We start from the raw sequence: 15,256 nt of genomic DNA, 5'->3' as shown, positions 1-15,256 counted from the left end.
GGAAGGAGGACCTGTCAAATTGATTATACAGGCGCAGTTGTAGGAAAAATATCCTGTCCTCACTGCAATAAAAATAATGTGCTATGGTTACATTATGCCAACCTAGACCATTAGCAAGGATGAAACAATTAATAACTGAATGTTGGACACAGCCATGTTTAGAGACAACCATGCTAGTAACTGGTTACAAACTCCTTTAAATATATAGTGTGGCTGTAACCTGAATGTGACCCAATGCAGGATATATTCCTGAGACTGCAGACAATCTGAAATAATAGCTCCGAGAGGTATGAACTAGGCCAGTGTTTCCTCAATCTTTTCTGCTTAACTGCTTATTCAAAGTAAACTGTTGTGATCTCTTTACAGTTATTATAAAAGTAATAGCAGAAATGCTACAACAATAGTAGTATGCTACAACTACTATATTTAACCTCACAAACATTGACTGTTTTGGCCTCCCCAAAGTAATGGTGAACATTTATATTTTTTGTTTTAGAATTGTAATAAAATTGCCAGTGCCTCGCAACTCCCATAAATGTCTTTAATGACTCATGGAAGGGGTGGGGAATTTGTAACCCTCAGTTGATAAACAATGTCCTGATATGACTGGTTTCTCACCAACACTCTCCAGAATAGAGCGGCAGCTTAGCCTTCCTTCTGCACAAAGAGGAGAACATCTCTTCACGGATGGATGCATGGACCTAGGGGGACAATCCAACCTAATTGTAGCAGCAAAATACAAAATTCACCCTTCCTTCTACCCCATTCTCCTTAATGAGGTGTGACTTTTGAATACTAATTAGGACACTTTAAATTCTAATTTTACTAAGCATTGATATTTTATTTTTAAAGGATATCACTCAAATTTTTTAGTGAAAGTCTGAATTAAAATATTCAAAAGTAAAAAATGCAAAAATTAAATAGTTTTAACTTAGCCCTGTTGCACACATATGCAGTATTTTTTATTCTTGGTTTTCAGTTTAAATGTCTTAATATGTTATTAGAAAACAATTTTTTCTACTACAGTGTAGCAGCTTTGCATTTAATTTATTTGATTCATTCTTGAGAACATTCAAAATTAATTTATAGTGGCAGCCTAGCAAATTAATGCCCTGAAAGTCTATCAACAATGCAGACACACACACAAATTCCCTGCATCCGATGAAGTGGGTTGTAGCCCACAAAAGCTTATGCTCAAATAAATGTGTTCGTCTCTAAGGTGCCACAAGTACTCCTGTTCTTATTTCCCTTATTAACAACCAGTTTTTGTTGGTTTATAGCCTGTCTGATTAATCACTGCTGGCTGGGAAATATCTAAGGGGAAAACACCTTTTTACTGTATATTAAACAAAATCATTCAATTATTTTTGAGTTAAAAGAGGCAAATGGTAAAAGTCTGAACATGTCAGATTTTTTTTTTAGTTCTGGTAAGAAGCGAAGTTGTTAATTTGGAACAAAATGCAGCATCTGCTTAGCTCATGAGGTGGGCTATAGAGAAATAGAAAAAGCAACTCCTAGCACAAGTAGCAGAAAGATAGCTCTGGGGTGGCTGCAGTAGCCATAATTATTAACAAATAAAAAGATTGTAGGCTGCAGTCATCGTCATCCTTATTTCGGGGATAGCATCTTTGCCCGAAACCGAATTAAATATCCTTTGCCCGGGGGGTGGCGCGGACTGGCTGCTTAATTTGCTTTCAAGTTATCAGAGGGGTAGCCGTGTTAGTCTGGATCTGTACAAGCAGCAAAGAGTCCTGTGGCACCTTATAGACTAACTGACGTTTTGCAGCATGAGCTTTCGTGGGTGAATACCCACTTCGTCGGATGCAAGCCGACAATCTGGGTATTCACCCACGAAAGCTCATGCTGCAAAACGTCTGTTAGTCTATAAGGTGCCACAGGACTCTTTGCTGCTTTTAATATGCTTTGACATCTTCAAAAAGGCCCCCGGGGCCTTCAGCCAGGGTGGACCCTTTAATTCCACCCGCAGCAGTAGGGCAGGGGGCGGCTACAGGTGCCGGTATCAGTGGGTTTTGCCGGAGCTGGGGAGGAGCGGAGTCCCCCGGGGACGGGAGAGGCGCTGGGTGCGGCGCCAGATCAGAACGGGGCTGACACGTTGCAGAACCAGGGCAGGGACACGTGCGCGCCATGGGCCACGCAGCGGGACGATGATGGCTACAGCCAGGTGCAGCAGGCAGGGAAGCGACGCCGCAGCAGCGCCACCTGCTGCCCCTGCGGGTTAATGCTGCGCTGGGAAGCGACGCCGCAGCAGCGCCACCTGCTGCCCCTGCGCGTTAACGCTGCGCTGCTGTACTCGGCGCCCTGAAGACGCCACGCGCTCCGGGAGCCGCTGCAGCAGCCGCTCCGCTGCCCGGGTGCGCCGGAGAGGCCCGAGGGGCTATCCCGTGCTGTGCCCGCTCCCGCGGGGTGCGAGCCCCGCCCCGCCCCCACACGCCGTCCTAACCAGCCGGCCTGCTCCCCGGGAGCTCCAGGTCGCTGTACATACCCGCTGCACGGAGTCCCTCCGGCTCCTCTCTGGGGGAGCAGACAAACACCGCCGAGCGCCTGGCTAAGCAGCTGGTGGCTTAAACTCAGTGGCAAAAATAAAGGAGACTAGCCAAGCAAAAAAAACCCACCGAGTCAGCGCTTGTCCTCTTTATATAGCCCTCAAGGTCACCCTAGCAATCAGGTGGTAGCGTGGCCGAGTGGTCTAAGGCGCTGGATTTAGGCTCCAGTCATTTCGATGGCGTGGGTTCGAATCCCACCGCTGCCAGAAAAATTTTTATTTGCAGGTTTGGCCAGTTAGTTAGTTTCCTACCAGTATTTTAAATTCGTTTCTAATGAAAGAATGCCAGTTTTATGCCTGACGTGGCATCATGCATAGTGATGTGCCCGAGGGTTATTTAGAAGGAAGGGGGTATAACCTTTCTCTGCTATTCTGTGTCTGCTTTATATTTCTTAATGTTTGTGAATTTGTATCTTTCCCCATAGAAACCTCTTCCCCTTCAATGCATATATGGTTCTGGTGGAGAATTTTCTGCTGCTCACCAAAATAATCTGGACCTTATTGGGAGCATGATTTCTCATGAGTGTTCAGCCAGTGATCATGCAAGTGGTTAGGTGGACAGATTCCAGGCTCTTATGCAGAGATTTGCCCTGCTTCTGGGACAGATGAGGTGAAACTAATGAAACAGTTATTGATGCACAGACAGAGGGTGAAGGTCTGTGAACCAACATTGATAGCCAAGCTGCTGCAATGAAGATCATGGATGCCTTGTCCTGGGCTTGAGTCTGAAGTTGACTGAGATGGGCCCCCCCAATCTTTGATAGAAGCAGCCACCACCAGAGTCATGGCTGGTTATGGGGACAAAAATGGGACTCCTTTGCAGACATTTGCTGGGTCCAGCCACCAAGTCAGAGAGTGGAGCTCTTGCGCAGGTATGCAACATGTGGATACATGTTCAGAGGGTGCCTGCAACTGGAAGCACAGTGCACAGAATGAAGTCAGGCTTGCAGACAGTGAAGGTGAAGTCTGGCATATGGGGTTACATGATGCCATATGGCCTAGGAGCTGAAGGCGGGCTCTCACTGTTGTTTGAGGATGTTGGGAAGGGTATCTATAGAATGGAATTTTTCAGCTGGGAGGTAAGATGTGGCTAGTGTTGCATCAAAGGTCTCCCTCTATGAACATTATGCATTGAGAGTAAATGGGCTGTTTGCAAATTTAATTGCAGGCCTAGTCGGGAAAAGACTTGTCTGATGACTAGGACACTGTTCTAGCTCTGGTTGCTGGATGCTGCTTGGACTAGCCAATTGTACAAGTAGGGAAAAATTTGAATGTCCAAGTGTCATAGGTGGGCTGCCACCATTGCCATGCACTTGGAGAAAACCCTCAGGACTGAAGATAGACTGAGGGGGAGCAATGTGTATGGATAGTGATTGGCGCTCACTAGAAAACAAAGGTACTTCCTGTGGGAGGCATGTATTGCCACATGGCAGTACATGTTCTGTAGCTTGGGGGAACTATATCAATCTCTAGTCTCCAAAGAAGGATCGTAGACCACCCTGAACATAATTTTTTTGATGTATTTGTTCTGCTTTCTTACATCTAAAATATAGTGGCGGCCACCAGATTTCTTTGGGACTAGGAAGTACCAGGAACAAAGCCCTTTCCCTTTGTGTTGGTAAGGAACTTCCTCTATTGCTCCCAACTCTAGAAGAGACCATAGTTCCTGAAATGACATGGTCTTGTGAGAGGGGTCCCTGAAAAGGGACAGGGATGGTTGTGGGAACTTGGCAGATGGGTATATGAGAAACCGAAGTGTTTAGACTTCAAGGACGGGCTAATTAGGCTGTGAGCTGTGTAGTGCGAAGCTGGCCTTGGGCTGGTTCTCATCTGCCAGTAGGCAGTAAACAGGATAATAAATCAGAAAGTTGTACAGGATGACAATTACCCTATGAAGTTATAGCTGTGCTTGTGTGTATCTTATTAACCAATTAGCAATTGCTTGATTGCCTGCCATAATTGTATATAAGAGCATGCCGGAGAGAAATAAATGACTTTGCTACCAATCACATTGATTGTTGGGCTCTGTCCGTGCTCGCCTGAGAGGCACCGAGACGCAACAAATGGTGACCCCGACGTGATTCGAATCAAATGATGATAGTGTCGGTGGCCTAGTGTCGGTGGCCTGTTCCAGGCGGAGGAGCTGCGGTGGGGAGCTGGAAAAGCCCCCGGGCGTCCGAAAAGAGAGGTGCACCTGAGCCCAGAGGAGAGCGGCTATAAGCCGTGGAGAAGAAGGGCGGCTATAAGTCGCGGAGAAAAGCGGCGGCTATAAGCCGCGGAGAAGAAGGGCGGCTATAAGTCACGGAGAAAAGCGGCGGCTATAAGCCGCGGAGAAGAAGGGCGGCTATAAGTCGCGGAGAAAAGCGGCGGCTATAAGTCGCGGAGAAGAAGGGCGGCTATAAGTCGCGGAGAAGAAGGGCGGCTATAAGTCGCGGAGGAGAAGGGCAGCTATAAGTCGCAGCGGAGAAGGGCAGAGCAGCTAAGTTATGAGTACCGCTGTATCCGCTGAAGAAAAGATAACACAGAAGCCTTTATGGCACATTATGAACCGACAGGGGGAAAAGAGTTCCCCTGCTGCACTACCTCATTTATTAAGGAAAGAGGGGGAGCTGGAGAGGCTCCTCCTGACCGCCCTTCGGGCACAGGACGAGGAGGTGCTCCGCTGGAAGCGAGCCCTGGACGGGAAGACGTTGGAGTGCACGGCGCAGGCAGAGTCTTGCGCCGTGGCCCCGGAGGTCGTTTGGACCTACAAGCAAGTAAGTTGTTTTGGCAGGAGCCTGGAGAAGGCGTCCTACGCTGGCTGGTCTGAGCCAGGGACAGTGCCGAGAAAACCGTTATGCTTCTCCGGTATGAGCTGTAACAGCTGGGTGTTCTGACACAGGATTTACAGTTTAAAAGAAGCCAAGCAGGGAAAGAAAAGGAACAGAATGAGTTAACCGAAGACAGCTCATTCTTTTCTGGCCCCGGTCAAGGACATATTGCTCACAGCTAAGACTAATGAGAGCTGAAAAACCGCCCAAAAAAGCTAATGAGAGCTGAAAAACCCTGCCAGGCACTAACGGAATGTGTTAGCTGTCTCTTCTCACAGGTATGGAAGAGCTGCCCAAAGATCCTAGCAGCCCCCCCCCCCCACTCCTTGGAACCAGGAGACTGACTGCCTGGACCCATGATTTTTATTGCAAAAAGACCACTTCACATCAAGAGAAGTTTTCTACTGATGATTGGCCTATATATATATTTTTTTTACTAGCTCCATTGTGCTTTATAATGGCAGGAAAAAAGGGCAAGGTGACGTGCTGGCAAACCTCTCCCTTGTCCGCTGCAGCCCCCATTGTGTTTTTGAATTTTTTTTGAAAGAAGCAAAACCACTACAGAATAATGTCCTGATAATTTCCCCCATAGCAGCTGAACCACGACGGCGGTGGAAAAGAAGAAAAAACACTCACATCACTGACATTGCCAAAGTCCAGAAATTCCTGACTAAAAGGACATTGAGAATTGACCCTGGTGAAGAAACAAAGGATTCTATACTGGCAGGAAGAAATTCGGGACTCCTGCTGAGAAATGTGATATTAATTGGATTGTAAATGATATTACCCCCCCCCATTACTAACCCCAGTTGTCTAGAGCTTAATTGTTTTTTGTTTTTAGAGTTTGAGAAAACTCAGCCAAAAGGTTTGTTGAGTATTCTCAAAGGGGGGAGTGTGGGATTGAATGTGAGATGCTGAAGGCTTCTGGATTGAGAATTGTGTGTGAAGGGCTGGCTTTGGGCTTGTTCTCATTGGCCAGCTAATTGTGAATAGGTAGACAGGTGTGTAGAATGATAATTACCCTATGAGTTACAGCTGCGGCTGTGTGGGTTTAATTAACTAATTAGCAATTGTGATTGCTTATCATGTTGTATATAAGAGCATGCTGGGAATGAATAAAGATGGATGCATACACACACACTCTCTCTCTCTGCTTGGACTTCGTTCCTGCTCTTGCGATGCAACAAATGGTGACCCCGATGTGATACAGACTTACAGTGCAGTGAACTAGTCAGAACAAGCTGGATCATCATTGAAACAAAACACAGTGAGAGAAGTACAGCTGTGGATGCTTCTCTTTTGAAGGAAATCATCAAAAATGAATTTAAGGAGCGTTACTCGCTGAATCCAGAGTATATAACTGATGTTGTGTATGAAAAACCTTATATCACTATTGAACTGAAACAAAATGTTTCCCAGAAGTCTGCCAAGAGTGTGGATATATCTGACGTGGTTTACTACTTTGAAAAAGATGTCAAAGGTGACTCACACTACAGATAAACATCAGTGAAGAACCTCTAAAATTTGATCAAGCTCTAATCTATTATGTTGATGAAAAGCCCCCAGAGTTTTCCATGAAACGTCTGACTGCTGGTGTTATTGCAGTCATTGTAGTGGTGGTACTAGCAATTGTTGCTGGAATTATTGTACTGGTTATCACTAGGAGAAGGAGAGGAAAGTATGAGAAGGCTGAGGCAAAGGAAATGAATAAAATGCAAAGAGAACTAAACTCATAACTGAAGTCACTAGAAGACAAATCGTGAACTATCAAGAAGGCAAACAGAACTAAAACAAGATAAGTACTAGTACCACTGTTGCCAATCTTGAATGAAGATAGTGTTGGTGGCCTGAATTGATAAAAAAAAAAAAAAAAAAAAAAAAGAGGGACGCGCCTGAAGTCCCAGCGTCGAGCGGCCGGGAAAAGAAAAGAAAAAAAAAAAAAAAAAAAAAAAAAGGCGCACGGCTTTCACGAGCGAGCAGCTGCTGGAGCTGGAGAAGGAATTCCACTGCAAGAAGTACCTGAGCCTGACGGAGCGCTCGCAGATCGCTCACGCCCTCAAGCTCAGCGAGGTACAGGTCAAGATCTGGTTCCAGAACCGCCACGCCAAGTGGGAACGCATCAAAGCTGGGAGCTGCACGGCGTCCGAGCGAGCAGCTGAGAGCTGCAGGGCGTCCGAGAGAGGAGGCGTGCCTGACAAGCGGCTGGGAGCCGCAGGGAATCCGAACGAGCGGCTGGGAAGCCGCGGGGCGTCCGAAGAAAGGAGGCGTACCTGACAAGTGGCTGGGAGCCGCAGGGTGTTCGAGCGAGCGGCTGGGAGCCGCAGGGCATCTGACAAGGGAGGTACACTCGAACCAAGAAGTGAGTAGCTAATATGGGAACTGCTGCGTCAGCAGATTTGATACGCATCACGGAGCGGTGGGGGGAAAAGTTCCCCTCTGATGCGTTATCCCGCCTGTTGCGGTGGGGACGAAGAGGGGGACTTTCCGTTCAATCAAGTAATAATACTGTTTGGGAGCGGTTGGGCTGTGAGCTCTGGAAATCGGTGGCTCAGGGTGATAAGGAGGTTTTCTCCCTGAGTCCAGTATGGCTCACCGCGCAGAGACGATTGGAGGAGTTTGAGGATGAGAGAAGACAACTTCAGAAAATGGCTGATTTTGCAGTAACACTGGAGCGAGAACTGGAACAGGTTAAATTGATTCTGCATCAGCGAGATCTACAGTTTGAATCTTTACAGCAAGAGCATCTAGTGCTCATGAAGCAGCTCACCTTAACCCAAGAATCATTGCACACCAAAGAGCAGTCCCTAAATGACCTACAGACTCAATATGATGAGCTGGTGGCCAGGTTAGAGGAATTCCAGGGTGATGTTATTTCTAAGGATGACACGATCCAATATTTGCAGAATGAGAAGATTGTCCTAGAGGTAGCTCTGCAGGCAGCAAAAGCAAGCAAAGAAGAACTTGATGAAGGAGCAAACTTCTTAGGTGAAAGTACTGAAGCAGTATCAGAAATCTTGGCACAATTGAGCCAGATGGAAAATCTGCAACAGGAAAGTGCCAGCCTGAAGAAACAGACCCAAAAAGTAAAGGAGCAGTTCTTACAGCAAAAGTTAATGGTGGAAGCTTATCAAAGAGATGCAAGTTCACAGGACCAGCTGATTAGTGAATTGAAATCTACAAAGAAGCGGCTGGATTTAGAAGTGAAAGAATTAAAACGGGAGTTACTGAAACTTCGAAGTGAAAAGCAGTCCATTGATGTTGAATGCTCAAGACTTCAGAAGGAAGTATCCCAGGTTCACCAGCAGATAGTGGAGTTAGAAAGCCACCTCCAGTCAGTGCAAAAAGAACAGGATGCACAAATCGCTGATGGAGGAAATAACCAGGCTTCCCATGAACGGATTCAAGCTTTGGAGATAGAGCTGCAGGCTGTTAGCCACAGTAAGATGATGTCGGAGAAAGAGCTGCAAGAAGTAATTTCACTCACCAGCCAGGAGCTTCGAGAATCTAGAGGTTTCAGGAGAAAGATAAAACGTTTGGAAGAAATAAACAAGAAATTGGCCCTCGAACTGGAACATGAACGGGGGAAGCTCACTGGTTTTGGTCAGTCTAACATTGCTTTGCGAGAGCACAGCAACATCCCCGAAACAATACTAGCAGAGAGAGAGGCAGACCTGGTGCAGCTGAATCTCCGGGTTCAAGCAGTCCTAAATATTCAAGCTTTACAGACTGCCTTAGAAAGAGAAAAGTCAAAAGTTAATAACCTTCAAAAGCAGGTTGCGGCAGCCAAAGTAGATGCAGCACATAACCGTCGTCATTATAGAGCTGCTGTTCTTGAGCTGAGTGAAATTAAGAAGGAGCTACAAGCCAAAGAACTGCTTGTCCAAACCCTTCAGGCTGAAGTAGACAAACTACACGCTATTATTGAATGTGCTCATGCCTCTTTTAAGGCGCTCCTTTTAAGACAAAAAGGGGGGATTTGCAGTGAGCGGGCAGACGCCTTGGATAAGATGCCTGCCGTTCGGTTGCTGCAAGCTCTTTACGTACTTAATTGGTTACATCTTGGTAAAAACAGCCAGGTGCCCCCCGCGATTAAACATGTCAGCGGGATGACTGGGGAAGAGCAGGGTGCGGCTCCCCGACCCTCGGTCAAATGGTTTGATTATCAGCAGCAAATATGGAAAGGACCAGTTGACTTGCTAACGTGGGGCAGGGGTTATGTGTGTGTTGCCACTGATGCGGGTCCCAGGTGGATGCCAGCGAGGTGGGTCCGGCCTTGGTTGCGTCCTCCGGAGTGACGGCAGGCAGATGCGGAGGAGCCTCACGAGACGCGCTCAGATGTCGCGAAACCAGAGCCCCCGGAGGAGAGCTGTTTGTTAGCTCTGCCAGGACTTTTTCTGTCTGATCCTCCATGAATGAATTACTCACTTGAGATGATTTTTTGTGTTTGAAAGAAAATCTGTGTGGTACCATGCAATTATTATTTAGAACTAAGATTTATGTTTTATGTTCCTTGTTATGTTTTGTGTTGTCTGTTTTCTGGCCAGAATTGTTGTTGTATTGTCATGTGGTTTGATGTTTTTTTCCTTAAGACCCCCCACCACCCTCAGTGTCAGTTTGATCACCTGACAGCTGAGGGATGATTAAAAAAAAAAAAAAAAAAAAAAGGGGGGGGGGTCCTGCAGAGGTTACATCATTTGTTTATTGTGTTTTGTTTTGTTCGTTTGATGTTTTTGAAATTATATGTTAAGGATTGAATGGTCATATAGGTTGATCTTATAAAGTTTTAATTTTTGTTTATGATAGGTTATAATGTTATGCTGTTATGAGTTGCAAATGTTTTATGAATAACATAATATTTGATTAAGATAGATTGTGGTGTTATGCTGTTATAAGTTGAAAATGTTTGGTGAATGTTTTTATCTTGTTTTCCTTTTTCCTTTTCTTTTGATTGTAAATAAAGGGGGGAGATGTGGGATTGAATGTGAGATGCTGAAGGCTTCTGGATTGAGAATTGTGTGTGAAGGGCTGGCTTTGGGCTTGTTCTCATTGGCCAGCTAATTGTGAATAGGTAGACAGGTGTGTAGAATGATAATTACCCTATGAGTTACAGCTGCGGCTGTGTGGGTTTAATTAACTAATTAGCAATTGTGATTGCTTATCATGTTGTATATAAGAGCATGCTGGGAATGAATAAAGATGGATGCATACACACACACTCTCTCTCTCTGCTTGGACTTCGTTCCTGCTCTTGCGATGCAACAGGGGAGTTGTAGGTTACTAGGCATAAATTTAGGTAATTTGGAAGAATGGCTTTGAATTTATGTGACCCTAAGTACCTTTATGTAAAGTGCTTTTGTTAGCCTTGCTAGATTTTTGTAAATTTTGTGTTATGTGCTGATATTGGCAGCTGTAAGACTGCTTGATACTAGATGTAGCCTATATTAAAATAGATGTTGTAATTAAAGTTATCCTTGAGAATGTGGCCCCCACGGTGGGAAAGTACAGATAATTGTTCACAGAAGAATATCAGATGGGTGGGGGCTAGTTAAAAGGTATACCCTCCTAGCTAAATTGATGGTGGGATAAGCTAGTGTCCATGGACGGAACATTTCTGGGAGGAAAAAGGATCGGGCCCAGGCGGGCAGGCAATAGACAGAGAATTTGGAGAGGAAAAAAGGATCGGGCCCAGACGGGCAGGCAATAAATAAAGAGATTATAAAACTGGTTGGAAACTTGTGAGGGTGTAGTGGAACGAACAGGTCATTGAGCACAAGCTTGGGAATTTCAAATATTCAGGGGGATACTTGGAATGGTGATTTAAGTTGAGAAAGGTAGTTGTTGGAGAACAAGCGAGTAATTTAAGGCACAGTAAAAAGTTAATTCTGTGGTTGCTAGAGGGGACAGCAGTTGAATTTTGTAAAGATGCAAAGAGTAAAGTTTTTTGGTGTTTTTAAAATGTTTGTAAATAAATTTAGGCAAATAAATTAGTTTGTAATTGTTTGGCTATGAATAATTTTGTTGCATTAGCTGAAGAATGTGTATAGTGCTATGTAATTGAGATTGTATTAGGTCCTAAGGGTATATAGTGGTGATGTTTTTCTTCAGTGTTTAAAAGTAGAAGTTAATGTAAGAAATTTTAAGCTGTGAATAGCTTTGAATTTAGAAGCAAGCCAGGAAGCAACTGTATTAATGTGACTGATTTAATTGATGACGTAATTCCCCTGTTTTGCCTGATGTTAATAAGGGTGTTTGTATATTTTATGTAATGATTGATTGCCCAGTAGGGGTAGATTTGCTTTTGTTTTTTAGATATTATAGAAAATTGCTGCTAGCTGCATAGCATTTAATGTACCATCCATTTATTAACAGAGTAAAATTTATGTTTTGTGTTCTATGTTTTGTCTTGTGGTGTTTGTTTTCTGGCCAGAATTGTTGTTGTGTTGTTTTAGGGAAGATTTTTATGTGGTTTTTGGTGTGTTTTTCTAGGACCCCCCCCCCCTCAGTGTCAGTTTGATCACCTGACATATGAGGGATGAATTGGTAATAGAAATTTGTCACAGGTTGGTGTGCAATAGAGTAGGGGGGAACCCTGCAAAATTTACACCATCTTTGTGTTTTACCCTTGTTAATTTATGTTTGTTTTGTCTGATGTTGTTGGTGTTATGTGTTAAGAATTGCATGGTTATAGGTGCGCCCTATAGAATAAGGAAATATTTTGATTTTGAGTAAAGGGGGGAGATGTGGGAAATGCTGTGTATTTTTGCTGCTTGCCTTTTGTATTTTTGCTATTTGTGTGGCCGCCGTTGTTGTTGTGTGGCACGCACATTGGCAGGACCCTCCTGGCCCCTTGGGCCACTTGCGTTACCTGGAGGAGGGATGTAATAGGTAAAAGTAGGGCACTGCGGAAGATATTGTTACGGTTTAGTTAGGCAGCTGGCGTTTTTATTTGCCTTTTAGCTTTGGCTTGTGTAGATTGTAGTATTGATTTTATAAGTTGGGAATGTTTTGCTAATGCCTTCTCTCCTTTTCTTTTTGATTTTGAGAAAAGGGAGGAGATGTGGGAACTTGGCAGATGGGTATATGAGAAGCCGAAGTGTTTAGACTTCAAGGACGGGCTAATTAGGCTGTGAGCTGTGTAGTGCGAAGCTGGCCTTGGGCTGGTTCTCATCTGCCAGTAGGCAGTAAACAGGATAATAAATCAGAAAGTTGTACAGGATGACAATTACCCTATGAAGTTATAGCTGTGCTTGTGTGTATCTTATTAACCAATTAGCAATTGCTTGATTGCCTGCCATAATTGTATATAAGAGCATGCTGGAGAGAAATAAATGACTTTGCTACCAATCACATTGATTGTTGGGCTCTGTCCGTGCCCGCCTGAGAGGCACCGAGACGCAACAGATGGTGGGTTGGGAGAGGGAAATGAACTGGATAACATATAGCACCTTTACCGTGTCACTCAAAGGAGAATAGTGCTTACTAAACTTTTTCACATGAGTGCAGCTAGTATGTTGTTAGATCATACAACAGAATGGCTGTTTCAGACACTTTCGTAATAGCATGCTAACCCTCAGACCTGAGAGCGGCATTCTCTGCATGGCTCGGATCCATATTGAGGGAAGTGGAGGAGACTGGGTGGGCCAGTGCAAGAATGCACGTCACACTTCCCCCACCCCCTTCATCCCCACAGACCTTACCTGGAAAAGGTAATATAGCCACTGACTGCTACTTTTAAGCCATAGCCCTCCTGAGTGTTGCAGGGATTGCTGTGGTCAGAGGGAAGTCCCTGTTAGTGAGGCTCCAGTTAAGTCACATTGCCAGGAAGCCATTGGGTAAGGATGGGGTCAGATGGAGGAACCTTCCACTTAGATGTCAGTGGTCATCAATGGATTCTGGGATATCCAGCAGGTTTGTGGTCAGCCAAACAACCCCCTGCTTTTGGGTAAGCAGCCCAAACAATCTTCTTGGTGTTATCAGTCTACCTGGCTGTGCAAATTGATGTTTGTGACAATGGCTCAGTTTCCCTTATCTCTTGGAAGAACTTTGGAAAATGATGCTAAACTATATGTAACTTTTTGCATTTCCATCTAGTGGCATATTTTCAACTGGCTGTATTCAGATGAGAATATGTTACTGAAAATATATGAGTTTTAGATGCCTATTTCATTCTAATAATCTTTCAATAAGCATGTTATTAATGTTAGCAGCTGAAAGGACGTATATAACCAAACAACTGACACATCACTTCTTTTAATAATTAAGTGAAAATTCAATTTAAAAGGTGCTGCAGAAAAAAGTCCTATTTCATGGGCTGGCTAAATGTATAAATACAAGGTGATCTCAAAATTCATACACACCAGTCAAGGACCAATACAAATAGATGAACTACTAAGTATCATTTGAAAAAGAAAAGGAAATGTAACATCGTTATTTTTTAAGTCAGGATTATGTCTCCATTCCTCTAGGTCTGTATGGTCACATAGGAAGACACAAGCCTTAGTAACTCATAGAAAGTAGAACAAAGCGGGAGGAAATGTCCTGGTCAGTGTATGTGTGTGGGCTTTTCTCAAAGTTTCCTTCTTGTTTAAATAGTTTTTATAATATACTTATTTGTCCAATAACATAACATTTGCATCACTTTCAAGAGACAAAGGACACACACAAACAGGACATCCACATTTCAGCTTTAAAAAGATCTGGCATAAATGCAGTACAGGATGATGACATTTCCTTAACAATGTTATTTCATTAATTATATTCAATATAATTAAGGTACACAGGGGTTGTACTGGTGTCTGTTGGCTCTTGAAATTAGATACTTTAACAATGGACCAGAACAAAGTGCATCAACAATTGGACACTACTTCTGGAAGTCCTCAGAAGTTTGATGGAGGCCAATTAGAGGCCAGTGACCACTATGCATTGCTACTAAGCTTGGTACCTGGTATTGTGGGACATTATGAATGAGTACTAATAAAGGTCACTCACTGCATGTGAGAGAGCCTTAATACATGCTGAATTTCAAGTACACTTTTATTTCACCTCTTATGCAGTGTCACAATACAACTCATTCACACACAAAAATTACATTGCATGCATCTTTTCTGTACAGCTAGTATGCATTGTGTTTTGTTTACATGAATCTATTTTTCACTTTTGTTGTTCTATTTTCCAGTTTCTCTGTATTCCCCGCAATAACATGCATTGGCAACAGGTCTGGTCAGTCTTTCTCCTTATTCTAGCTGTGCTTGTCTTTGTTGATACAGTATTGCAGATTTACTGTAGTTCCGTCTCTTCCAGTTTGTCATCCACTTCAACAAGCAGTTTGGAAAGAAGCCCTTTTGGTGTGAAACAAATAGATCCAACAGCTTTGACTCCTGCATTTGTCATGGGTGATCATCTTTGGCCTTCTGACCTTACTATACTTTATTTTAACCTTTTAAGAAGGTTTACTGATGTGCTGTCTTTTTTTAGTTTAAGCCTAAAAATAACTGCCTATTACATCGGAGCTAATATCTGGTGCAGAGTAATGCAGCCCATGTGAGCCGAGGTCTATACTGTGACTGATTACATGCCAGTTTATTAATGCTCAGGAAACATAAGTTAATGTTGGTTTTCTTTGAAAAAATGCATAATTGGAAGATCTGCTAATGTAAAAGAAAGAAATATCAAACTTAGAAAGCTACCAATTAAGGAAAGTATGACTTTAAGGAAGATGTGATGATTCTGTTTTACTGGTCTTGTTTTAATAAAATGGTCCACAGAATCGGCAAATGTGAAATTCTTTGGATAATAACCTAGCTGGCTGCGTGCCTTGTCTATTCGGAATGTGTGAGTCACGGCAATGTTCCGCACCTACGAGGCAAAAGAACCAACTGTCAAA

At 43.8% G+C, this 15,256-nt stretch overlaps 2 protein-coding genes, 1 non-coding gene and 1 pseudogene across 3 annotated transcripts in view; 3 read left to right on the top strand and 1 right to left on the bottom strand.

Moving 5' to 3' along the window:
• The first annotated feature begins 2,688 nt into the window (after positions 1 to 2,688).
• Positions 2,689 to 2,770, top strand: TRNAL-UAG. The gene has a single exon. It is a non-coding gene; the product is annotated as a tRNA-Leu (tRNA).
• Positions 2,771 to 6,573: 3,803 nt separating this feature from the next.
• LOC123344674 lies at positions 6,574 to 7,109 on the top strand (annotated as a pseudogene).
• Positions 7,110 to 7,745: 636 nt separating this feature from the next.
• LOC123344652 (golgin subfamily A member 3-like) lies at positions 7,746 to 14,340 on the top strand. Its single transcript, XM_044981081.1, has 2 exons — positions 7,746 to 9,435; positions 14,189 to 14,340. Exons 1-2 carry the CDS (start codon positions 7,746 to 7,748, stop codon positions 14,338 to 14,340), a joined length of 1,842 nt encoding a protein of 613 aa, XP_044837016.1.
• Positions 13,659 to 15,256, bottom strand: part of LOC123343590 (putative short-chain dehydrogenase/reductase family 42E member 2) — a 32,274-nt gene continuing 30,676 nt past the window's right edge. The window contains 1 exon segment of the mRNA XM_044978759.1: positions 13,659 to 15,228. Coding sequence (XP_044834694.1) covers positions 14,977 to 15,228 — 252 coding nt within the window. The 3' untranslated portion in view covers positions 13,659 to 14,976.

Source organism: Mauremys mutica, chromosome 11, assembly GCF_020497125.1.
Source record: "Mauremys mutica isolate MM-2020 ecotype Southern chromosome 11, ASM2049712v1, whole genome shotgun sequence".
NCBI lineage: Eukaryota > Metazoa > Chordata > Testudines > Geoemydidae > Mauremys > Mauremys mutica.
Note: the sequence above shows the minus strand (reverse complement) of the source record. Positions and strands in the feature narration are given on the sequence as shown.